The 25,851-nt window shown below is 44.7% G+C and overlaps 1 protein-coding gene across 2 annotated transcripts; it reads left to right on the top strand.

Moving 5' to 3' along the window:
* The first annotated feature begins 78 nt into the window (after nt 1-78).
* Nucleotides 79-25,851, top strand: KIAA0319L (KIAA0319 like). Of its 2 annotated transcripts, XM_057403476.1 has the most exons (21): nt 79-297; nt 1,472-1,638; nt 5,913-6,601; nt 10,879-11,170; nt 11,894-11,995; nt 12,861-12,958; nt 14,088-14,175; nt 14,650-14,742; nt 15,238-15,370; nt 16,086-16,314; nt 17,295-17,418; nt 17,938-18,070; nt 18,874-19,022; nt 19,323-19,474; nt 19,653-19,791; nt 19,966-20,125; nt 21,787-21,929; nt 22,761-22,883; nt 23,370-23,460; nt 23,779-23,870; nt 25,207-25,851. In XM_057403476.1, the coding sequence occupies exons 2-21, from the start codon at nt 1,497-1,499 to the stop codon at nt 25,392-25,394; spliced, it is 3,360 nt and encodes a 1,119-aa protein (XP_057259459.1). In that variant the 5' UTR covers nt 79-297; nt 1,472-1,496; the 3' UTR covers nt 25,395-25,851. The 2 variants fall into 2 exon arrangements, with proteins under 2 accessions (XP_057259459.1, XP_057259460.1); XM_057403477.1 differs by lacking the exons at nt 79-297; nt 5,913-6,601 and having other exon boundaries at nt 1,513-1,638.

The following is a 25,851-nucleotide window of genomic DNA, read 5'->3' as shown; positions in this document are numbered from 1 at the left end:
GTGGGCAAATCCCCTGTGGCTGCGCGGCCTCTTGGCCCGCTGCTGAGGGAGCGCCAGGAGCCCCGGATCTGCAGCTCCGGCACCGACCAACGGGCGCCGGCGGAGGCCGTCCCGGTTCCGGGAAGTGAAGGCTCAGCTTCCGGGTGAGGGGTGAGCGGGTGCCCGCTGCTGGCGCCATGGCCGCGGGGCAGGAGGCCGCGCTGCCCCCCGGCCCGCCGCGCTGGAGGCCCGGCCCGGTGCCGCCGCCCGCCTGAGGCTGCCGAGGAGCCGCTGGGCTCGCCTCGCCATGCGCCCCTGGTACGTACCCGCTGCGCTTCCTCCCGCTCCCGGCCCTGGGGCTCTGACAGCCAGCTCCGGGCTGGGGCCTCCGCTCTCGGCGTGTCCCGCCGGCCGGGCAGGAGCGGGGCAGCCCGGCTGTTCCCGCGGCCTCCTGCACCGGGCCGTGCCCTGTGGGAGCGCGAGGGGACGGCGGAGCGGAGCCGGGAGGGGACGTTCCGGTACCGACCCGTTGGCAGAGCAGCCGCGGGGTTCCATCTCCCATCGCGAAGTTTTCCTCCCGTGTGCGTCCTTCCCGCAGCTCACGCTCGTTGCTGTCGGTTGGGAGTGAAATTCCCTTGGGGGTTAACAAACAGGAGTGTTTGAGCAGCGGGCTGGTGGGTCTGGCTGTCAGTGAGAACATCCCCCATGTTCCCTGTGACTATTCCCTTTCATTCTCTAGAAATGGCAGTTTTAACTGCTTGTGCCTAAAGGTGCTTCACTACTCTTTAAAATCAGACCCTATCGATTACTTGTGAAGTAATTTATGTTTTCATTTCACATCATCCAAAGATAATTTACATTTCAGTACTATATGAGGCTATAAAAGAGCCTTTGGCATTAGGAAGACTGAGAAGGGTTATCATTGTTTTTGTGATCTCTGCCCTGTGAAGCAAAGCCCGAGGCGAAGCACGTCTTCAGCGCCCTGTTTCTCAGTGTTGCTGTATTCTTATTTCTCTTTGTTTCTGGCTGGTACCAGCCTGCACCAGTGTGCAGGCGGTGACATCTCCGGCAGATGTGCCGGGTTCATCAGAGCCTGTGTTTTATGCTCATGTTGCTCCTGGGTGTCTGTTCCTTGGGGTGTATTTGGAACTGGAATTTCTCACAGGTATCTTTGCAATCCAGCAGACTGCATAGTATATATTGGCTGTTTTGCCACTGAAAGTGTGGGGTTTGGAGGAGGAAATCCCAAGGATGAGGGGAAGGGCTCTCGTGGTAGTCTGCTGTGGCTCAGCACTGGGAAGTTTGCTACTCCAAATTTTGCTCCCGTATCAGATGTTGGTAGTTACTGAGCAGCAGCTGGACTAAGTCACAGCAGGTGAGATGTTCCTTTACCTCTGCAAATGCTCTGTGCTCTTTAGAGCGTCGCCAGGATCAGTGCAAGAACATACCAACTACCAGTGGATGTTTTGCGTTTCATCTTATGTGTTTCTAGAACCCCACTGCTGCCCACAGAGGCCATGGAGAAGAGACTGGAAGCCAAGTTCAGCATTAGCGCCCGATTTCTGTCACGACACTGCCTGGGAAAAGCTGCAAGGGAGCTGAGAAGTCTGCAGCTGTTCTACCTGTGCGCTTGCCTGTGTGCCTTGTGCTCCTCAGTAGGTGAGAGTCTCCTGTTCTCTCTGGGATCCTGCCTGTAGTTTTTGTGATATTGTCCCTCTCACTTGTTTAAAATACTCTGAAAGTGAAATTATTGCAGTTACTAAATGAGCCATCAAAAGGGTGGGAAAGATGTGGGGTGTGGTGGGATTCCTTCTTCTAACCCTAACTTGCTCTGATAAGGACCTGTTACTTTGAGTACCCAGGTGGTCAGCCGCAAGGATCTGTCTGTCCCACAGCTACTGTAGTGGAAAATACCTGGAAAATGATTTCATCTGAGGATTACTCAAAGCAAGTTGGGAAGGCAGGAATGGTTTTTCAGCCCTCAAATGTTTAACACTCCCCAAATGCTGTGTGTCAATAGTCTGTATTTGCCTATGGGCAGTTGTGTTTGCTTTTTTATTTCCTGTTCAACCTTGAGTTACCAACCTCTTGCTCAAGTAAATAACTAAGTGAGTGGCTTGTATGGGGCTTTCATGTAATCGATTGTGTGGGGTTTTGCTTGTTTGTTGTCTGGCTTTCTTTTAAAGTTCAGATCCTGACCTGATTCTTAAGCAGCTAATTTAGAACCTGGGAAGATGTATTTGTATTCCTGGCCTAGCAAAGGGCACTCAGCACTGTGTGTTTGGATGGTGTGTCAGGTGGACTGTGGGTTTCCTTGTAGACTGGACTTCCTGTGTGACATTTCCTGCCTTTAATAATATCGTAGAAGTATAGAACTGTGCATCCAGTGTCACTCCAGGAATGTCTTCTGGAGAGTGCCGCTCTATTTGAGGGCTGGTCTGTGTGGGAGAGTTAAAGCCATGAAGTGTATGGAAAGAAATCTAATTACATGTGACATAATTATCCCAATGTGGGGACATTTTCCATTCTAGAGTTCTTGTCCTTTTGGCCTTGTGTCACTTTAGGAGCAGAGTTTGATAAGCTGAGGAGGAGTTGTGGCTGTGGAGTTGTGTAAAAGGAACTTGTGTTGACATAATTGGTTACATGTGATGGATTTAAAAAGTCTATAGAGTCAAGTCTTTAATCATTAATCTGATATCAGGAGGGATTAAGTGCCTGAGGAAGCCCATGAACCTGAGCATATTAATAGAAACTGTTCTTGTCCGTTCTGTTTCCCTGCTGTGAGCTGCTTTGCTGGCGCAGGAACTCCTGAGGTCCTGAGAAGAGCAGCAGTTTTTCTACTGATATATTAGGGAATAAAAAAAATGACAAAGCCAATGTTAAGAAGTGACTAAGCACACTCACTGTGCAGGCATCCTGTGATGTGAGTTGTGCAAGGCTGGCTTGGCTGCTGGGGCTTAGGAGAGAACTCGTGCTCAGGGCTGTTTGTGCCGACACGTTTCTTGTGCTTTTCTCTGAAGCTGCTGGTGTTGATGCTATCAGTGACCAGGTTTACTGGCCTGACCCAGCCTCTGAGTTCCTGTATCTGCCTGCTGTGTGTGGTTTCAGCACAAGGAACTGGAAGGAATAGACCAGACCACTCTCAGGAGGAGTTAGTAACTCTGCTGCTACTTGGAGCTGCCTCTCTTGTTTGGTGTAGGTCCGTGTCCACCTAGTGCAGGTGCTGCACCAGATTCTGTGGGCATTAGCAGAGTTCTGGAAGTGAAATCTGGCCAAAAATATAATTCAGATCTCTGCATCTTGGTTTAGCACTGGGTTAAAAGAGCAGAATGCTCTCAGCATGGTAGTGTTGTGTCATCTGGGCAAAGTCATGGCTCTGGCATGCTTAGGAGAGATGCTTATGAGGATTCAGGGTTTACATTTTAGCTGAATTAATACTTGTGTTATGTGGTGATTTTTCGCAAGGGGTAGTTTTCCCTGGGAACTTTTGGCCTATTCTGTTTGTGCCCCAGTTCTAAGCCTGTTACTTGAGAGCTGCTGCTGAATTTCACTGGGTTCTGTATCAAGTTGATAATTTGAGTAGTGTGTATGAGCCAGGGCTGACATCTTGGCACTGGGCAAGGAGGAGGAGGCGTTTTAGGGATGTAGGAAGCAGTACATTATTCTTTTCACGGGATATGTTAGGGACAGTGCTTAATCTTTAATAGAAAGTTAATTTTTTTAGACTCGACTGAGCTTGAATGGATAAGACCCTTTTGAAATTCCCAGTGATAGTGTTATTCTTTCAATAGCTACTTGTTTCTTTAAGCCTGGAGTGTGTGTGTACATACATACAACTTTTGTGTGTGTGCACTCTCCAATCCCATCTCCTGTCCTAATTTCAGACCCATCAGGTTAGTGCCAGGTGCTTGTCCCTGTGTCAGGGTGACTGTCAGTCCAAGCACTCTGGAGTGTAATGAGGCCGGTTGTTGCCCCGGGCAGGTAGGCTGCCTGTCTGCTTGCTCTCCAAGGAAGTGCTGTGTGTTGATGAAGTGTGACAAGGATGGTGATGACTTTAAAGGTGCTGATGTCCACCTTGCTCTCTGTGGAGCATAGGCAAAGTTTCATTGACACACTCAAGCAGCTGGATGTTGCTTGAGTGAAGAGCTTCCCCATCTTCTGCACAGTTGTGGGTTCAGACACCCGCAGGGAGCTCTGGTCCCCCATCTGTTGGTCACAGATCCCAAGTGCATTCTGTTGCAGCTGATACTAGCTTTCTGGAACCTTGTCTTCAAACTGCCTTTACTCAGCTGGCTTCGCAATAAGCTATAAATGTCACTTTTGTTTCCTGCTTTCTGATGTTTCAAACCCAAACTTTTCCTTGTGGTGGTGGTAGTTCCTTTTTTTGCTTGAAATTCTTGGTGTAGCAAGAGATTCCACACAAAATGTAGGTGAATATGGCCATTTTCCTTCATTTCAAAAAAGTGGCTAATCCATTCTGGGTGAGAAACACCATTGTGTGTTCTTTAATGACCAGGAGCACAGAAGCTGTTACACCTGTTTTGGTGTTTGGGATAACTGAATTAACAACAAAAAAATAACAACAAAAAGTCTTCTCCACTTGCTTTCTTCAATCATACAATGCTAATCAGGTCACAAAAGGTTATAAAAGTACTGTAACTTTCCATGTCCCTGGAGGTATGGTGCAAGATTAAGGTCAAAGTCATTGCACTTTCATACCACTTTGATTCAGAGGATTGGAGTTCCTTGCCATCTTAGTAGTGTGAGGTTGTGTCCTTGTGGCTGGAGTCCTCAAGTCAAATGGTTCAAGTAGTGCCAGGCAGTGGAGGCCTTGCATGATGTCTTCCAAGAATCATAAAACACACCACAGTGCCATCACTAAATCACTTCTGTTTGGTTTATGAGACATGGAGATCTGTGCAGTCTTTCTCCTCTGCCCCAGCATATTTCATCTTTAATTTGATTGTAACTTGGAAGTGACAGGAGAAGTGGGGTGAGACTTCCCAGGGAGACAGATGAATCAGTAGTCTCTACATCCGTGCCTGTTTATTTGTTTAGTTCCAAACATAATGAATGTGGATATAATGCAACATGAAGTCTGTATTCAGAGTTACTGGATAGTAATGTTACTGAACTTTTTTTTTATATGCTGTCAAGAAATGGGAATCAGGGAATTATAACTGAAACTCAGACTATTTTAATGGAGAAAAAGATTCCCATTTGTGTTATATTCAAGAACTCCACTCTCGACATACAGGGAGCTGGAGCTGGAGCATCTACATCTGCACTACTCAGAGTCCAGCGACAGTTTGTAATCTTCCAGTGACCCGTTATCCCTTGGATGATGAACACAGCACAGCATAACAGCTTCATAGCTCATTAGTCTATTTTTAGGGAGTCCTTAATCTGCAGAGCTCTGAATTTTGGAAGCCTTTAATCCATTGATCCTTGCAAGCATTCTGAATTTTTTTCATGCTAAGAAAAATGTAGAAAAAATACGTAAAGCAGTTGCTGCTTTAGTGCTCATCTGTGCTCTTAAGTGACTTGACTTTTAAAAATGACATAATTTGTGTTACCAGTTTGTGCCTCTTAACTTGCTGTGTAGCCTCAGCCTCACTGTCCAGGCTATGCCTCGCAGTCCTCTCTGATACAGGAGCCTTTCTGTTCTCAATTCTTTTGCTGTGGATGGCTTTACTGTCCATTACTGTCAAAAAGGGGGGTGGTCCCTTTGGTAGGAGGTGCAGATTGTTGCTTAAAACTTTGTGTAAGTCCTGAGGCCAGGTATAGCTTCTGAGAAGCCTTCATTTTGTTGTCCTGTCCTCTCTCTCCACATTACTCCTGTGCCCTAGATTAATCTTGACAACAGTGATGAATATCTACTGTCTGTTACTTTAAAGGGTTGAGAACTGTCTGTCTTCCCTCCCCTTTCCCAGATGCAAACTGGAACCGATCTAGATGTGAGCCAGGGAAGATCCTGTTTGGTGGCCGTTTGAAACGGTGGGAAGATCACCATTTACAGCTGCTGGAAGGGTTTCACACCGTGCGCTCCTGTCAGGCTGCTTGCTGCCAGAGCCCCACCTGTGATGCCTTTTGGTTCTTGGAAAATATGTGCATCCAGGTGAACTGCACTGTCCCTGGCATGTGTCAGGCAAACAGGACTGGCTTCTCTGACTCTGTTTTGGTGTTTTTAAAGAAATCAAAAAGCACAGAGCACTTCTTAACTTTTCAAAGGGAAGGTGATGTGAAGACCTGGTTTGACAAGTGGGGCATCCCTGTCAAGAGGACAAAAAGACTGCGGAGGTCATTCCAGAAGCAGAGTGTGGCAGGTAACAGGGTAGAACTCCTGAAAAGGGATATAGCAGTGAGCCCCAGCAAGGAGGCTGCAGCCAGAGCATCAGACAGCAAATCTAAAAGCAGCCGAAATGAAGCAGAGCTCTTGAAGGATCAAGTACTGAGGCGCTTAGTGGCAGACAGGCCTCTTCCTGAAGGCCATCCAAATGAAAAGAAAGACTTGCTGAAAAATGGACAGAATCCAGGAGAGCAGAAACCCAAAAGCCTGTTCCCTCCTAAAAGCAATAATGTGAACAGATCAAGTGATGTGGATGATGCTGGCTTGGCACAGGTAAGTGATTGCTGGGGCTGAAATGGGGCTGCTTTGGACAGCTGTCACCCTTCTGCTCAATTTGCTTTATGTAGACTTTCACTTAAAAGTCCTTAAGTGATAAGATACCTTTCTGGATGCCTTTTTTCAGCCTCTTGTCAACAAGGCAAGGCCAAGGGTGGGGTTTTTGTTTGCTTTATTGGGTGGTAGGGTTTTTTCTCTCCCCCTCTTCCTAGCCAGGATAAACTATCTTTGGAAAGGTGAGCTGAGATGGAGGTCATGGTAGTGCTAATGCTGATCTCTTGTATAATCACATGGTGTATTTGCCAGGTAGAAAGAAAAGCGAGACATGATGTCAGTGGGAAGTGCTTGGGAGCTGCAAACTGTTACCTGTTAAAGTACCTTTTTAGACCCACAAAACTAAAATAAACTGTTTTCCTTTGAGCGCTGAATAGAAGCAATTAAATATGGTATTTTGTGGACTCCTGCATGGAGTTTCCAGTGTACTTTCACATCAGCTGCTTGCTTGGCTTGGCATCTTAATGCCATGGTTTTTCTTCTGTTTTTGAAGACTGCTTCAGGTTCTCAAATCCACAGAAGCTTACGTTGGCATTGGTTGGATGAAACCACTTTAGTCTATTCCAAACATGTACAATGTTAAATTAGTAAATCTAGATGGTAAAGAGAAATTGGCACGTTTACATTGTTAAATGAAGTTTGTAGAAAGAATTCTGCTTTGTGAAATTGTTCCTTAAATACCTTTTGCCATGTTTCTAGGATTTGGCACTGTTGAAGCCCAATGCCTTTATTGTGTGGTTACGTTCTTGTTGTGGAAACTTAACTGAATTTGTTTCTCTCCCTTGCATTCAAATCCTTGTTCCAGGTAGGCCTGTGACTGGTCTGAGCCACCACCCTGCGGAGCAGGATGTGGAGAGCAGCCAAGTGACACTGCTGAGAGCTTCAGGGCAGCCCGGGTGGCATGTGAAATCATGCACTAAAGCTTCACAAATGTTTGGTTTTCTAGAACCCCACAGCTTTTAGGGCTGACTCAAGATCTTTTTCTTCTCCTTACTGGTTCTTGCTGTGAAGGAAGTCCGTATCTCTTGACAAAATGCAGGTTCATCCAAATAAAAATGTCTGAGTGAAATACATTGGATGTGATGGAATTCCTGGCAGTCAGGCTTTTGAGGTTTAGGATGGAGGTTTTGTGGAGGAGAAAGAATGAAAAAATCCACCTTAACTGGAGTATTGAGCTAAAGCTGGTTCTATCCAGCCCTGGGCTAATTCCTTGCTTATTGAACCATCCAACTTTCACCTGCAAAATTATACAGCAAGTTATGCAGCTGTCCTTGCATTTCTGATCTGTGAGCAGTTTAATTCAGGCCAAGGAGATAACATTCAGGGCCGTGTACTTGGGATGAGGCCAGCCTCTGCAGGAGGTCAGTGCTAAAGCAGGGAGTTTTCCAAGTTGGGTTGCTTATGGACCAAAATAAGGCAAGTTACACACATGCTGACATCAGTACAACTTCACCTGGGCTAGATTTGGTCTTACTGTACCCATGCTATGGAACCAGAGGTGGGTGCAGGAGAGTGTACCAAGATGAACCAGAGTGCCCCCTGATCATCAGCCCTTAACTAAGGAAGAGAATTTGTGCTTTTGCATTAAAGTGACTGACATTTTCCAAGCACCAGGTTTTTTTTTCTTCCTTGTTGTAGAAATACTTGGCAATTTTAAAATACAGCACTTATAGCCAAGCAGGAGAAGTATTTAAGTGCAGCACTGCTGATGTGAAGGGCTGCTGCAGCACTGCAGCAGCTCTGCAGGCAGACTGGGAAAGGCTGCAGCCTTTAAAGTGGAGTTGCTGCAGCAGAGCCAGAGAGCTCATTCCTGCACTCAGCTCTGACTACCGCTGGCCCTAGCAAGCCCAGTGTTTGACTCTTGGTGTCATGCTTCCTGCTAGTGCTGGGTGCTTTTACCCTATGAGGGAGGAGCCAGCCAGCCAGCCCAGGTTTTGTGACATTAACCACAAGTTTGTGTCAGGGATCTTTACAAAGAGGTCATCTAGGACACAATCTAAGCTGAAGAGCCTATTTTGTAAATTCAGACCAGGCTTAGCAAAGTAAGGCCCATTAAAATTAAAAACACGAAAGAAAATTCTACAGATATTCTGCTTTCAACACAGGTTCAGTGTGGGTTCTGATGCGTGTAGCTGTTTGAGTTCTGCCTTACACATGTAGGAGTCTCAGACACCAGGTCACTTGTCCCAGGCCAAAGGCAGCAGCTGGAATCAAAAGTGTCTGATACTCCTATGTTCACTCAGGCCAGTATGCTACTTCTCTCTACTTTCTAAGCTGATGAGGTAGGACAGCTGGCAAACTTCTAGTCTCTTCCTCCTTCATCCCCAAGAATGAAATCTTCTGTTCTGTGCTTTGAAGAATTCAGGGTTATGGAGTGAAGATAAGAAATGTCTCAGCTTGCAAGCATGAGGCATTTTTGACTGTTACTTTGCCCCAGGCAAAGCTTATCTAATTCCAGCTCTTCTCAGACATTTGGCTGTCAATTCATCCCGAAGACTTCTGGAAGGAAGAGGATCTCTGTTAACTGTAAAGTGGGTTATTTTAGGCATTGAAGAAGTAAGTCAAGGAAGTATCCAACTCACTGAAAATGTTACCAAAGTGGAGCCTTGGCTGCTGTGCCCAGCAGGTAGATGCTGATCTGCTAAGCAAAAAGTGGTGTCCCATAGTGGTGTGAAGTCAAGCAGACCTTCTGCTCCCATGCAAAGTCTGTCTTGAGTTCCTGCTCCTCTTTTCATGCCAGCATTTCTAACCTGGATAAAAGGGAGACAGTATCCTGAGTTGACCAGAGTTATGAATGGGTGCAAAATGATACTGCTTGGGGCAGCCACAGTCCTGAGCCTGCCAATGGGGAGAGAACAGAGCAGTGTGCTGGATTTTGCCTGTATCTTTGTTCCAGAGAATCCATACTTCTGTTAAAGATAAATCCATCAGCAAGTAAGCAAATAGAGAAAAACAGCTCGTGTTTGTTACACTAGCAAATAGCATTTGATTCTTTGGTCCATAAAGCTGAGATATTAATCAAACCTACTGATGGATTGAGATGTTTTATATTTGGTGACTGAAGGAAAGTTAGCTGAGAGATGGGAGAGAAAACAATTTCCCCAACTGCAAAAAGAACTTCTTGCAGAGAAGCCTTTGCTGCTTTTGTTGCTACTCTTGGCTGGCTGTTTAATACATGCAACATGGGCTGAGTTTTTCAGCTGGCATTTAGTGTTTTCTGAAGCCCAGCCCATTCACTGAGCAGCATTTGGCCCTATGGTCTAAAGCATTTTCCAGTGCCTGTTTCCTGGCCTGAATGCCCAACAGCATGGTGTAAAAGCTTGAGAATATTTCCTCCAATATGAGCTTTTGATCAGCTCCTCTAGGGGTAGGTAATTCAGCTCCAAAACACTTCCCAAGTCTAAGATGGTAAATGGCTCCATTTGAAATATTTAGCAGATGTTCTCAAAATAGTTAGCTCAACAAAATCTGCTGCACACATGTTCTTCATGGTGGAAAGCAAATTGTCAAGAGTATTGCCTGGCAGGCTAACAGCTAGAATGGGGCTGGGTATTGTAAAAGGAATTTTGTGATGAAAGGAAGGAAATTGTTCCTGACACTTTGATTGTTTTCAATAAAGTGCCTCATCCTGTATGGATGTGAGCAAGCTTTCTGCCCTCCAGCTGAGCTCCCTGCCCCAGCAGCATCTCCTGTGGCATGCACGCAGGGAGCTGCTTGGGGCAGCTCACCTTGCTTTGAAGAGTGATTCTGAAACGAATTTCCTCTTGCTGCAGTGATTTATTATATAAAAATGCCAGTGCAATCCTCCTGCTCCCTGCTTGCCAACTGCACGGCTTTAGAATACATGGACAAAATAGCCCAAATGGTCCCTGTTTCATGCTTCTGTCTTACCCCACCTCTCTTTTAGCTCCACTCACTGCAATTATGAGCCTAGATCTTCCGTTGTGTTTGCCACATGAGCAGCCATGGTACTTAAGGTGCTGTAGTTAAATCTGTGGTCTTAACTAGTGTTCAGCTGAGCTAGAAATGGCCTGCTGTGGAGAAAGAACATGGAGAAGCAATGCAGAGGAGAAAAGAGGAAGCAATAAAATACCCTGCTTCTGGGAAAAAAAACAGGGACTTTTCAGCCTCTAACTGGAGGAGGTGAAGTGAGCTTAAAACACAGGAAATAAAACTGGCATTCGGTGTTCAAGTCAAACTCAGACAGCTTTTTCCTTTAGATCCATGCAGGAACATCTGCACCAGAACCATCAGTGTTGGCTACATTCTCCAGTCCTGTAGCACAGGGCTTGACAGCCACAGGGAAGACTGAGAAGCCTGGGCAGCCAGATGATTCTTTGGTCCATCCTCACTCCTCAGATGTGTTGCCCACAGTGAGCCCTGTGCCAGTGAAAAGCACAGCGAAGATGCAGACAGCTACTTCTGTGCCAAGTGGAGTTCCCACAAATGGCAGTGTTCCTACAACCCAGACCACCACTGCTGCGTCACCAAGTACTCCTGCCACCACTCCAGGTGAGAACGTGAGCACCTGAAGTGCAGTCAACTTTCTGGTTACCTTAATGCTACAAACAAGAAGGAAATTGCCACTGGCTGTAGTTTTCATAGTCTTTAACCACAAGCTACCTATTTGAAATGAAATGGAAAGACAGGGATTGAAAAGAAAATACAAATGAAAGGACCAGGATTGAATGTTGAGGTTCCATGCTCAGTGACGTAGTTATGCAGTTTTAAAAAAAATCTCAGCCCCCAGGCAGTGTTTCAAAAGCAAAATACCATGGATTCTTCATCTATTTACAAGGGTCTGGAGCTGCAGGTTGGTAAATAGCAGTGTTTGTCTTGCTGTGTCATGGGGCTGCAGCTAGGTTCACTGCTGAAAACCTGTCAGGTAAAACCCTTTCCATCTTTCTGGGCCTGGGTGAATAGATTCCCCTGTACAGGGCGTGAGGTCATGTTTCAACTCTTTAGAAAGGGAGCAGGAGCTGCACAGAGCCTGCAAAGAGGGAGAGGTGACTGAGCCATTTTGGGCTTGTCTTAAAACTCTAAAACCCTATTAGTGCTTTTGCATTAACAATGACAGTGAAACTTGAAACAGGAACTATATTGAGTGATGGATTATTTACAAAATACAGCCATTTGTAGCTGGTTTTCATTCCACAGACTGAAACCAAGGCGGTTTTGATGTACCTATTTAATTATGTTCCCTGTTCCTCTCTCAATTCTGTTTCTCCCTCTCAGTTATGAAGGAGCTGGTGGTTTCCGCTGGAGACAGCGTCGAAGTGACCCTGCCAAAGAATGAAGTTCAGCTGAATGCGTTTGTGCTCCCTGAGCAACCACCTGGTAAGGCTTCCCTGGGAATTCTGCTAAGGGCTTGTGATGGTGAAATGGCAAATGGGCATTATATAGGACATTAAATAAGGATGGTCTTGAAAATGTCTTTTGTCAGGGAACACTTTCCTGTGGGTGCTTTTCATCCTGTGCTATTACCTTATGCTGCCTCTCACAGAAAATAGCCAGGCACAAAAAACATTGAAAGTGCTACAAAGTCAGATTTGGGAGATGGCATGTTCTCAAGTGCTATTGAGGAAGCAGTGGATCTTCAGCATCTATTCAGGATATTAGCTGTTTTAGCAAGTGATCTCTCATTTGGTGATTTGGAATCTGATTTGGGAGGGTTGGCACACTGAGGAACACATTTCTCTGCTCATCACACTCGTCATTTCATCATGCAGATTGTTCACAGGTATCTGTAAAGTTCTTATCTATAACTCTGTCCACAGTGGCAGTGGGAAGCTGCAGAGGAAAGGTGAGCATGTTAACGTATTGTACAGCAACAGGGATAGATGCATTCTTGTTCAAAAACTGACATTACATTGTGTCTGCAGGACTTGAGGATATGATACGACTTTTCTCTCTCATTATCCTGGAGCTGTGATTGTTCCAAAGCTCTTTAATGCCTTAGAGGCTGAAAGATGGGTTTTGGCTCCAGAGTACATGTGTTTAGAAGCACAGATTGTCTCTTTTCCTGGGTATATTCCCAAAAAGCTGCAGCCCAAACTTCAAGCTGTCTTATTTCTCCATAGTGTGGCAGAATGTGCCTTGTAAATGTTTAATACCTTTGCTTTTTTTTTTTTTATCATGACAGAAAGAGAGTCTTTTAAAAACAGATGTCTGGATCTTTTTTTTTTTTTTTTTTTTTTTTAAGGAACCACTTATTCCTATGAGTGGGAATTGATCACTCATCCAAAAGACTACAGTGGAGAAATGGAAGGGAAACACTCCCAGACCCTCAAGTTGTCTAAGGTAAAGCTTTTGCTGCTTCGTATCCTGTTGTGTTAAATGCTAAGTGGAGAAGATGGGGACCCTGGCAGCCAGGAAAGACTTGTGTGTGATTTCAAGATGAATAGGAAATTGCATGATGGGCAGGCAGCCAACATTTGACTGCAAGCCCTCTTCTAAGTCTCTTATAAAAACGAGATTGATCTGGCATGAGGGAAGGAAGAAATTGATTTTGGGATCTAAAAGCTGCCTACAGCAGTGTGTCAAGCCATACAAATGGCACAATTTAGCATTAATAAAGGGTTGAGAATATTTCTGCTTCTGAAGCAGTGTGGTGGTTTGTTCAGGTCTGAAGCCTTGAAGTCCCACTGAAAAAGGGACTTGCTGACTCCATTAACGAGAGCTGTGAAGTTTCTCATAGCATGTCCCTGGCTGCTGCTTTTAGACAAGCTCTAACACTGAAAGGATTCTTAACAGGGAAATGGCTTTAAATATTGTGTGAATATACAGTTCTGTATTTGTGAGACATTCCTTTGAGCATCTTGGATTCTGCTGCACTCAGAAAGCATCTACAGGCTTTAGTAATGATATCATGCAGGTGAAAGTCTTTCAAAAGGAGCATGTCTGTCAGAGTTTTTGGATATCACGATCATTGTCCAGCACATAGTCCTCCTTCATGCTCTCATTTTTGTTCAATAGTTAATGATGAAGGGGTTATTGTCTGATCCATGTCACCTAAAAGGAAGAGAAGAAATACTTCCCTGTGTAAAAACACCAAAGAAGAGATTTTCTTCTCTTCCATTCAGCCTTTCTCATCTGAAATGCAGTCCACTCATACAGATTCCTGTGACCAGACAACCTGAACTAATCTTATATCTCTTCTGTTGGCCTCTTGTTGCTAGAAAATAAATCTTGACTGACAAGCCTGTGGCACCTGTGGTACAAAGAAATATTAGCCTGGTTTCTGCACAGCCCATTGTAAATTAAGATACGTAATACCTTTTGGCTTGGAAACCATCCTTTGCTGTGTGTGCGTAGGTTGAAGTATAATTGCCCATATTTTATGCTGCTAGTGTGCTAAAACATGGTAACTTGATCTTCTAATAGCTCTTGACCATCCTGAAGGTAAATAATCCTTTGTGCTTCCTTCCAGCTTACTGTTGGTCTGTATGAATTCAAAGTCGTCGTCGATGGGGAGAATGCACGTGGAGAGGGTTATGTGAACGTAACGGTGAATCCAAGTGAGTCACTGGCTTTGTATCTTTTAACTTCATCTGTCTCTGACAAACCAATACCTGCATCGTGGTGTTTGGCTTATTTGACTGGACTGTGGTTTGACGTAGTGAAAATTCGTTGTGCTGTAAACTCAAGATATATGTATGTGCATTAAGGCACTGTTTCCCCAAATTGGTGTCTAACGCTGAAAGCATGAATCATTGTCACTGACTGTGCAGTTCTCTGCAGTCTGATCTTGGCTGTCTTGGAGCTGTGGCCACAGCACTTCCACACTTTGGACTCCTCTTCTGGACTCGCTGACTGCAGGACTGAGGGTATAGATAGGGCTGGAGAGATGAAAGAGGATATGTAGTACGTATTCTGTTTGCTACTCCTGGCACACAAAGGCCGAGTAGTTTTACTTGTAGAGTTCCTTGGCCAGGGCTTTTTATCATGATCTGCCTGTAGATGTCATTGTAACAGCTCGGATATCATTGCAGAGCCTCGGGTGAATCGGCCTCCTATTGCCATCGTGTCCCCACAGTTCCAGGAGATTTCACTGCCAACCATTTCGACTGTTATTGATGGCAGCCGTGAGTACCTGCAGTTTTAAATCCAGCAGTCTGTCTAACAAGCCTGGCTTCTGTGTGTTGGATTCTGGGCTGGCCCTTTGGAAGAAGTCTAAGAGGAACTGTGACACTGTCAAACACACCTTGGTGAAAAGAACCAGCCTCTCCTGCCAGGAGAGGGGAGTTCCTTTAAATAATTTTAGGTTGTTTTACTCCCAGTTAGCTTTATCTTGTAAGTGCTTTGGTTTGGGTTTTTCCTTTTCCCCCAGCACACGTAGAAAGCTGGGATTAAGGGTGTTTGAGTATACTTGTCAAACAGGGTGGAGGAGAGCACACAGTTTGGGTTATCTGTGCATCAGAGATTCCTGAAGCGTTAGTCTGGTTTCATAAACAGGAATTGGGCTTGCACCAAAAATGCCTTTGCCCACTAAACCAGTACTGAATTTGGGGACTGAACATCTGGGGTTTGTGAAGCAGCATTTCCCAACTCCTTGTATGTGCGTTTTCTTCCATAACTAGAAAGCACTGATGACGATAAAATTGTCAGCTATCACTGGGAAGAGCTGAAGGGTCCTTTGCGAGAGGAGAAGGTCTCTAGTGATACTGCCATATTGACACTGACCAACCTGGTACCCGGGAATTACACATTCAGGTAGGTTATTCCCTGGAAAAGTTGATCAATTCTCATCCCTTGAGAGTAAAACCTACAAGATTCCTGAAAAAAGCAAATCAGTGTGGAGAGAACTGTATTTTATGATGTCTTCTCTCTGCTCCTACACTTTCAGGTAGTTATAGCTTTTCACTTCAGAAGAGAGAAGCTATCCAGCTCCTTTTTATTCTTATGTTGTAGCACTGGTTTAAGATGATGGCAGAAGGGAACGAATGGTCTGCCAGCACTACAAAATGTCTCTTGAAATATCAAATCTAAACTGCTTGAGTAGAGGCTTAGGAAGAAATGCAAGGCCTTAAATCCAGTTTTTAAATGCAGTGTGTTTGTCCCAGATAAGTGAATGAGGCCTAATGGTTTTATTCACGTACCTGAGTAATAAAGAGTAGCTGATTTTACTTTCCTGTTTGTTCTATGTTTTCCCTTTGATCTGTGTTTTGGTGTGATGTCCATGGCCTGCATCACCAGATCTATTTAAAATAAAATAAACCTGAGTACCTATAGCTGGATGCTTATCTCCTCTTAAGCAGTTGGTATATGAACTAATCAGGTTGATTTCCACATCTGGATTTAGCAAAAAGCAGTTCTGTTTTGTAGTACTACCTGCATTTGATTTCAGTTCACTCCAGCCAGTGTTTTGTATTCAGCTCTGATGATTATGACTCTTCACTGCTCTCACTTTTTACTTTTCCCACTTCAGTCTAACAGTCGTGGACTCAGATGGTGCCAGCAACTCCACCACTGCAAACTTGACTGTGAACAAAGCAGTGGATTATCCTCCAGTGGCGAATGCAGGCCCAAACCAAGTGATTACCCTGCCTCAGAACTCCATCACCCTCTATGGGAATCAGAGCACCGATGATCACAGCATTGTCAGCTATGAGTGGCTGCTCAGCCCTAACAGCAAAGGGAAGGTGATGGAGATGCAGGTCAGTGCAGGTCTCCAGGACTCAATTTGGGTTACTGATTAACTGGCTTTTTCTCTATAATCAAACCATTTTTAATTGACTGTTAGCAAATGTCTTTGATAATCCTACAGAGCAAGCATGTGACGATTAAATATATAAAAACTAAATCAGCACGAAGCTGGTATTGGCTTAGTGGTTCAGCTGTACCAGTTTAGCTGCAGGTTTTCACTGGCATCCTGTTTTCTTTCTTGAGCAATGCCATGCAACAGGTCTCAGCATAACTTGATCACACCCGTTTCACTTGAACCTCTGTGGCTGCTAGGGAAGCATGTTTTCTCTGTTCATTTGCTGACTTCTCAGAACATCGGTGGTAGCTGAATCAGCGATGGTATAGCAGGGATTCTTAAGCAGGTGTGGAAGCCAGACTGTGCGACCCTTTAAGTACCTGCTGGTCAGGATGGCATTTAGACACACAGGATAACCCGTTGTACCAGGCGAAGCATTTCCTAAGCTGGGCAAATGCAATGTACCAGATCTTTTGAGTTGAGCCTTGGAGCCTAAACTTTGCTGATACTGGCCAGACACTCCTCAGTCCTGAACAGCGTAAGATGGAACTTGTTTCCATGTCATCATTTTTCTTTTACAGATTATTACTACTGTCAAATCTATAGAATAAGAAAATCCATGGATCAGCTTCACGACATGCATGATTTGCAAAGGGCTCCCCACAGGGTTTGCTTGAGTTGCTAACTACTGAATCTCAGATGTGAGCACCTGTATGGCATTACTCTTGTTACGTTCCACAACAGTGTTCGTGTTGCTGTGTATAAATTTAGCTGTAAGTGCCTTGTATGCTCAAGGGGCACAGACTCCTGGCCCCATAGCAGGAGTTGGTAATAAGCCCCTAGAACCTGCTGATAATAGTTATTTTGGAAGCAGATTCTTCTCTGTTTTCCTCTCCATAAGGATTCTTTTTAATACACGAATATGTTTTCTCAAAGGGGGTGAGAACACCAGTGCTGCAGCTCTCTGCAATGCAAGAAGGGGATTACACGTACCAGCTAATAGTGACTGATTCTGCTGGGCACCAGTCCACAGCAGAGGTCACTGTGATAGTCCAGCCAGGTAAGCTGCCATTAGCTGCTTTTGCCACTTCCAGAGGCTCAAGGTGAGCATCAATCTGTTGACATACTCTAGAGTTTATGGTAGCTTTGGGCTGCCTTCAGAAAAGCTGCTCTAATTTAGGACTATTCTGGGCTGGTATATTGCTGATATTCATATTTGTTGATTTATTGCCTTTCTAGGCTGTTCTCTTATTTTACACAATGTAGTCTAACTGATGTTATCCCAGTGTAATGGCAGGACTGTATTTCCAAGCAGCTGTCTCTGCCCACAGTGCTAGGTCCCAGGACAGGAGCAGGAAAAGTGGAGTAGTCTTTAGAGAATGAGAGGAAAAATCAGAGCTCCTATATCTTATTTTTGTTTTATTGCAGATGTGTGACTGAAACACTGATCTGCTTTTAACATCACTTTCTTTTGAGTGCAAGGTTGAGATAATGAGCAAGGAATATACTAGGAATCATGGAAAAAATTCTTATTGCTGGGGTTTGTGGTGTGTATGAAAAATACTCCGTCCTTTTTCAGAGAACAATAAGCCCCCAAAGGCAGATGCTGGTCCAGATAAAGAATTAACTCTTCCTGTGGACAGCACCACTCTAGATGGCAGCAAGAGCTCGGATGACCAGAAGATAGTCTCCTTTCTTTGGGAAAAAACCCGGTGGGTGTCATCTTCCAACTTGTTCTTATGCATGTTGCTGGGGCTTTAATTTAAAACAAGACTCCTCCTGCTTGTGTTAAATCCTGGTCACTGGCCCTGACAAGCTTTGCCAGTGACTAGAAAGATGTTTATGTTATCTTTAATTAGAGAGAGGTGGAGTTGTGTTAGAGCATTAGAGGTAGCTTTGCCTTCATCTCTAGGCCCGACGAAGCGTGGTTGTGGTTTGTAAAGGAGACTCTTGTAATCCAGCAACAGCAGGGCCTTCTAAGTTGATGCTTTTGCAGAATGTTTGAATAGGGCAGTGGTGGTCTCATTGTCACGCTTCCTTTCAGACTCTAAATACACTGAAGTGCTTTAGGGAATCCAGGAAAAAGTCTGTGAGCAACTTGCAGTAGCTTTTTCTATTTGCTAAAGCAAAGTGTGTGAAGCTCTTAGAAATGAACTGTTTCTGCTGTATACTTGTTCTGTAAAAAAATGGCTTGTGCAATTCACAAGCCAATTCTGCTGAAAGTACTACTTTTTAAACCCTACTTGAATGCTGGTATCAGTGCTCCCCTGGTTTAAAAATAACCAAAACACGAAACCACCAGAAATTATGCTTTTATTCTGAATGCTGCACTTCCTCTTTTGATTATGTTGCTGTAACTGGAGGAAATAATTTTGCATTTTGTCATGGACACTGTATTTCTAGGCAACTGTCTGTTTGCATCCCCATAAACCCTGCTTGAGCTCAAGCCTCCTGTTTGGTGTGAGCTCTTGTGGTCTGTGCAAAGCTTGAACTGATCCTCTTGTGCTTTGGTTAGGGGCCCGGATGGTGTCAAGCTGGAGAATGCCAACAGCAGCATTGCCACTGTAACAGGCCTTCAGGTTGGGACATACGAGTTTACTCTGACAGTTAAAGATGAGCGGAACTTGCAGAGCCAAAGCTCCGTCAACGTCATCGTCAAAGAAGGTATGTCCAGCCATGAGCAGAGCTGCCCGAGACACAGGTTTCCTCTGAGCAGTTCAGAGGCACAATAAGAGGAAGGAATGGGTGCAAAATAATGTGGAGAGCACTGAAATGGCCTTCTCTTAAGTCAGGGGTTTATCCTTTTCTGGAGGGACAGTATCTTCAGCTGAATCCTGCAGTTTGTAATTTCCCTTCTCCCAGGGTCAGCCAGGATTGCTGGGGTAGAGTGGAGATCTAAGGCAGTAGTTTTTGATTAGATGTTACCAGATTCTTACTCCAGCTGCTTCCTTTTTGTTTGCTTAGAAATAAACAAGCCACCGGTTGCAAAGATTGCTGGTAATGTTGTCATCACCCTGCCCACCAGTACAGCTGAGTTAGATGGATCGAAGTCCTCTGACGATAAGGGAATTGTCAGCTACTTGTGGACACGGGACGAGGGGAGCCCTGCAGCTGGGGTGAGGTTTCTTTTTTAAATGGCAGTCTGGTGCAGCACAAACTCGGTGAAAGGAGCACTGACAGCTCCTGAGGAGCTATAAAGCTCGTTGTACATGTTACCTTGTAGTGATATCCCCAAGCATGATGAGATATCATGCTTAGTTTGTTTCCTGCTGCTTATTTTGCTCTGCCTTTCAGGAAGTCTTAAATAATTCAGACCATCACCCTGTCCTCCTCCTGTCCAATCTGGTAGAAGGGACCTACACATTCCACCTCAGAGTAACAGATGCCAAAGGAGAGAGTGATGTGGAAAGGACCACAGTGGAAGTCAAACCTGGTGAGTCTGGGGTTTGTGCTATAGCACAGTTGCCTACATTGAACTAGCAAGCCTTCTGTTTGTGATTCTGTAATCTTGTGTTCAAAGCAGAAATTCTGGAAACTAGAAACCTGACTTGTCCCCAGACTGTTAAATAGAAGTTCTAAGGATCTCTATTATGTACATTTGCACTAGATCCTAGGAAAAACAACCTTGTGGAGATAATTCTGGATGTTAATGTCAGCCAGCTGACCGAGAGGCAGAAGGGGATGTTCATCCGACAGATAGGCGTTCTGCTGGGGGTCCTCGACTCGGACATCACTGTGCAAAAGATCCAGCCATACACTGAGCAAAGGTAGGGCTCATCTGGGACTACCTGGAGGGGGATTGCTTGAGAGTTTAGTAAACCAAGGGCTGTTTTCTCTTGGAAAATAGACTGGACAAGTGGAATGTGTGGAAATGTTGCTTAACGTGTGATATTCCTGCTTGCTCGGGTCAGAGAAGGTGTGTTGCCAGGCAGGTCTCTGGTATCTTTCCCCTCTGGAGATGATGCATTGTCCTTAAAAACTGCTGTTGCTAATGTCTTTGTCCCCCAAATCTGTACTTCAAGAACTAATTACATTAAGAACTAATCTTACCTGGGTTTGAAAATTGTGAAGACTATCTGAAGGATGTTTCTACCTCTGCACAAATGGCTGGTTAGGGTAATGCACTGTTCTGCAGAAAACTTCAGCTGCTGGTACTACAGCATTGTCACAACAGCAGCTGGACATATGGCCATACTGGCAGTGGTCCATCATTGCTGTAGGGGTGTTTGAGGATGCCTGAACTTGCATGTGAGTGGCATGGCAACAGTTTATCAAGGGCAGAGTGGTAATCTGTTGAAATAAGTGCAACACTGCACTTAACTTTTACTAAAGTTGAGTAGCTTTAAGGTAGATAAAGCACTGAAAAAGATTTAAGGGACATGCTTGAAATCATGCAGCAAGTCAGCAATAAATCTGCAGTTGTACTTTACACTTTCCTGAGTTCTGTAACGTATCGATTCCTTCATGTCCACGTTGCCTGCTGTAGCAGTAAAATCAGAATTCATTATCCGTGCAAACCTGAAGAGCTCAGAAGAGAAGAGCCAGCACTTTCTGTTGTAGTATTACCTATTTTTGCCATGACCAGGCCACTGAGTAATGCAAGTAAGGGATCCTTGCAATTAACGCTTCATCTGCTCCTGTGCTTATTAAGTAAATAAAAGTGTGGGATGTGTTACAAAAGCACAGATTATTTTCTGACAGATGGCTTGAAGATCCCATTTTTGCCTCAGCTATCAAAGTAGCTTGTTCTGTTTAAAAAAGATCTTTTTCCCCCAGCTGCTGTTCACATACTCTGAGGGCTTTGCTAACATGCTGTTGACTCATAGGCTCACTGGTAATAGTAAATGTGAAGCATCCTTCAGTGAATCTGAAGGATATGCAGGGCTCTGCAAGGCGAGCAAGCCTAGGGGAGCAAGTTCTTCTGTCATAATGTTAGTGCACTAAAAGATGCAGAATACAGTATCCTCTACACCTGTAGTTTTTTTTTTTGGCTAGAATGCTTTGTGCATTTAAGCAAAGCTTTGCAAAAGACTGTAAACCTTCACTGTCTTCTCAGATGCTGGAGCTCTGTGCTGAGCAGTTAAATGAGCCTCCAAGTTCTGTGTGTAGTAAAGTCTAAGGGAGGGAGTTTATGAAAATGGGATGACCTTAAAGATTGGAGATTTGCATGCTTAGCATGACCATGCAAAGATGTGCTTGATAAGGAAACTCATGAACAGTCCAGCCCTACCTTTGAGAATATGGGTGGCTCAAATGTCCTGAAGGGTCTTGTGCTGTATGACCAGCTCTGCCATCATTGCTTTCAAGATGGAGCCAGAAGTCTAATCCTCAGATAAATTTGGGATGCTGAATAATGACAGACTGGGGAGAATGGCTCTCTACCTGATGTTTGGAGAAGCAGCAGGTAATGATTTTTGTCTGATTCCAGCACGAAGATGGTGTTTTTTGTGCAGAACCAGCCTCCCCATCAGATATTCAAAGGACGAGAGGTAGCCTGGACGCTAAAAAATGAACTAAGGAAACAACAGTCAGACTTCCTCATCTTCAGAGCGTTGGAAATTAACACAGTCAGTAAGTAAGAGTCTGTTAGACTACACATGAATCAGTTATTTACCCATTAGCTCTGTCTATTCACTATTTATGTAAATGGTTACTTGTGTTGCTAGGAAGATAAAAATTCACAAAATCAAAAGCAGATTGATCCTTATAAAACTAAAATACTGTGTTAATGGAATAGAGCCAACAAAATGAGTGTCATACTGCAAACAATAGAACTGCAGATCTTGGTAGCTGTGAACATACTCATTTCCTCTGCAGCACATGTATCAGTCTGAAGGAAATGTTTTCTTTCCATCATTTTCTTACAGCTTTGCGTTAGCAGTGTTTTTCTTTTATGAGTTCCATCCTGTGAGGATCATTTGCTGATCAGTTAGATATTTTAAACTAGAATTATGTAAAATAATTATTTTCATGACTTCCTGATCTTACGGTTTTGTGGCCTTCAAAAGCCTCTCTTCAGTTCCCGTTGGTCCTTTTAAAGGATCTATTTGTTTCTTGTTTTGCAGGCTGGGTTTGAATTTGGAAATCAAAACCTTATTTAAAAGCATTTCCATTACAAATATACAAATTCCATAACTTTCATATCAAATTCACAATTTATTAGGCAATGTTTTCTTAGCATATTATGTGTGTTATGTTGTTAGTGAAGTGTGACTTTTTAGTTTGGGATGAGCCTACATGCATATGTTTGCATTTGTTACTGCTTGTGATTATGGCTAAGCTATGAATCTCATCTATGAGATTGAAGTAGAGCCTATGGGAATTGTCCTTACTGAACTGTAATGTCCTGGTTTTGCCTCACGTGTGAGTCTTTTAGTTCACCTTGCTGGTTTTGGTCCCTAGCGTGTCAGCTGAACTGCTCTGAGCATGGTCGCTGTGACTCCTTCACCAAGCGTTGCATCTGTGACCCTTTCTGGATGGAGAACTTCATCAGGGTGCAGATGGGAGATGGTGAAAGCAACTGTGGTATGTGCAACCTCCCTGGGATTGTTCATCTGTGGAAAGCAAACAGTGTTTGAAAGCCAGGGTGGGCAGAGTAGCAGGCACCTTTCTCACAGTATCTCTGACACGATTCTCACCAAGTCCCTGCCCCAGTTTCACAACACAACCTTCTAGGCAGGGGATAGGGAAGGGACTCCTCTTCAGACCCTCTCACTGAGCACTCACTATAAGATCTGAGTCCATTCTTAATGTATAAATCACCCCTTGTTTCTGTCGTGCCCCTACGGAGGCTTTCCTGCCACGAGAAAGCAATTAACACACATTGCCCTTGTGCAGCGAGTCTGGCTTCCATGGATGAGTTAGTGGTGCTGTCAGTGATGGGTGGTAGCCTCTAATTCTGCAAAGGGTCAGGCCTGCCTTTTTTCTCCCCACAAGAATAGTCATCTAAAGTGCACACCATCAAATGTGTGAGGTGCTAAACTGTCTGTCTCTGGGGTGTTCTGCTTTCAGAGTGGAGCGTCCTGTATGTGATCATTGCATCTTTTGTCATTGTGGTTGCCTTTGGAATCTTATCCTGGATGGTGATCTGCTGTTGCAAAAGGTAGGACTGAGGCCATAACCCCACACTCTGTCAGTGCTTTAGGAGCTGCATTAGATGAAAGATTCAAACCCAGCAGGTCATCTGCTTAGCCCTGGGACTCTGTCAGTGTTTCAAGTGAAACGTTGAAGTCCTAGAAGTCTGGGTTCAGTTAAGAAGCAAGATTTGGATTAACCTAAAAATGTGCAAGTAAGGAATGTTTTCAATGTTTTATTTTCTGATGTGAAGGTAATCTGAAATAAGCTTTTAAGATCAGAGTTGGTTTTTATTCAGCCTTTTTTAGAAATGGACTGCCTCTTAATTCCTTTTCTTCCCCTTCAGACGAAAAGGAAAAGCCAAGAGAAAAAGCAAATACAAGATTTTGGATGCAACGGATCAAGAAAGCCTGGAGCTAAAACCAAATCCCAAAGCAGGTAAAACATGAGAGGGAAGAGCTCAGCGTTTCCAGAGTGCTGACTAAGAGCACTCTTCCTCAGTGGACGTAAAATCACAGAGTGAAACAAACGTGGTGCTAGGCACTGACGAGTCTCAGAAGATCTGAGAGCTTGTTTCAGATCTGTATACAGTCAAGTTATCCCTTTGGTTCAGAAATTGGAGCCAAAACTGTCCTGGTCCTAACGTCTCTGTATCACAGAAGTAGTAAGTGGATGTATGTAAGCTGTGCAGAGCAGCCTGACCCAGGCAGCCCAAACCTGGGTCTTGACTATAACTTCTCTTGCTCTAGTTTTGCACTGGGTTCTGGTAGTTTGAAATGTGTGGTTCTAATAAGGGCGTGCACCCTGGTTTTGTTTAGAGGAGGGGTTACCTGCATGGAAAACAGTCCCTGATCCTTGTTGGCTAGTGAAAAATAACTGCTCCTCCTAGTATTATCCCATTTAATGGTGTTCCAGCAAAGTGAGCAGACCCTAAGAGCAGCATTGGAGGGCATTGCAGCGACAGAGCTGATGACACAATTCCTCTGAGAGCCAGGCTGTCCCAGCTCATAAATACAGATACCCTTGAAGAAAACCTGGGTGTTTTCCTCCCTCAGCACCCAACTCTGCTTTAGTCTGAGTGTCTGTCACCTTGCACACAAGAGCTGCACTGTTAAATGAAGGGCTTATTGTTCTGCAGGCTGGAGCAGATGTGCCTCTACCGTTTGCTCTCTGGTAACTGAACTCATCTTGCTGCTTCTGAGACTGGCAGCTGACTAAAGTCTTTTTGCTTGCTAGGTATGTCCAGGGAGCATTCTGCAAACAGAGGAAATGTTGCATTTCTCCATTAAGGAAAAGCTCAATTTAAGTATTTCCTCTGCTGACAGTAAATATCTCTCTCCTGTCCTTGCTTTAAATTCATCCTCCTAATTTATCTTTTTTGGGCAAGAGAGGCAGAGATGAGAGTAGGGAGGGTAGTAAGAACACCGTGATCTTCTCACACACTTGCATATTCTCTTTACTACAGCCTTTAGCACTCAGAGAGCTTTCTAGGCAATGCCCCAAGCAAGGTCAGGGAGACAAGCTCCCACATATATTCTCAGCCCCTTCTGGTAATGTCAGTTGCTTTCCTACCTGTTTGTTGTGCTTTGCAATATCTTGGAGCAGCGGCGGCCCCATCATGCCAAAGTATCTGAAACAGGGTCACTGGCTTCAGCCACACAGGAAAGTGTGATTAGGCTGCTCCTTTGACATGATAGGAAAAGGAATGGAGTAAGGTGAGGTTGTTGACCAGTAGTAAAAGTATTTCTGACCTGAGAATCTCTCTCCTTCAAAGGTGGCAGACAGAAATCCCAGGTCCTCAACACTAGCCTGATGCACTCGGAGTCTGAACTGGACAGCGATGAAGCCATCTTCACATGGCCTGACCATGAGAAAGGGAAACTGCTGCGGAGCCAGAACGGCTCCTTGCGCAATGGACAAGTGATGCTCAAACCCAAGAACCAGAGGGAGGAAATCCTATAGCTCCCCTCAGGCGGCCTTTTGCTGGAGCTCAGTGGGAAAGGCCACTCCCGTCCCTATCCTACAAGGGCCTTTGGAGGCCACTTTGATTAGGACAACGCTGCTAACTCGTTTCACAGAAAATACCTTTGGTTTTGTGGGTTTCTTTTCAGTTAAATCTGGTTGTACTTGAATTTGAACTTCAAGGGAGATCAAAGGGAGAAGGCAACTGTGAGCCCCAGGTGAGGCATCAGGAAAGGACAGAGCTGGTGTCTGGAGAGCGACAGGACAGAACCACTTGGAGCAACTGTGAATGTGCAGGACCTTCCTAGGTCACCTCAGACTGCAGTGGAGGAAACACCCATGGACTTCCAGCTCTCTTTCCTTGGGAGCTCAGAGGAGGAAGGTCAAGGCTGTGCTTTGAGCTGTGCTCTGAGCTCCCTTCATGCTCCAGTAGCTTTCTAGGGGCTACTTGTGCTGT

Source organism: Pezoporus wallicus, unplaced genomic scaffold (genome assembly GCF_028554395.1).
Source record: "Pezoporus wallicus isolate ANWC-B61680 ecotype Strahan unplaced genomic scaffold, APGP_CSIRO_Pwel_v1 contig_8232, whole genome shotgun sequence".
Classification (NCBI taxonomy): domain Eukaryota; kingdom Metazoa; phylum Chordata; class Aves; order Psittaciformes; family Psittacidae; genus Pezoporus; species Pezoporus wallicus.
Note: the sequence above shows the minus strand (reverse complement) of the source record. Positions and strands in the feature narration are given on the sequence as shown.

Coding starts and splice junctions, on each gene's coding strand:
- KIAA0319L (XM_057403476.1), top strand. CDS start 1,497: ATGGAGAAGAGACTGGAAGCCAAGTTCAGCATTAGCGCCCGATTTCTG. Junction 14,743..15,237: donor GACTGTTATTGATGGCAGCC/GTGAGTACCTGC, acceptor TTCCATAACTAG/AAAGCACTGATGACGATAAA. Junction 23,461..23,778: donor GTGATCTGCTGTTGCAAAAG/GTAGGACTGAGG, acceptor CTTCCCCTTCAG/ACGAAAAGGAAAAGCCAAGA.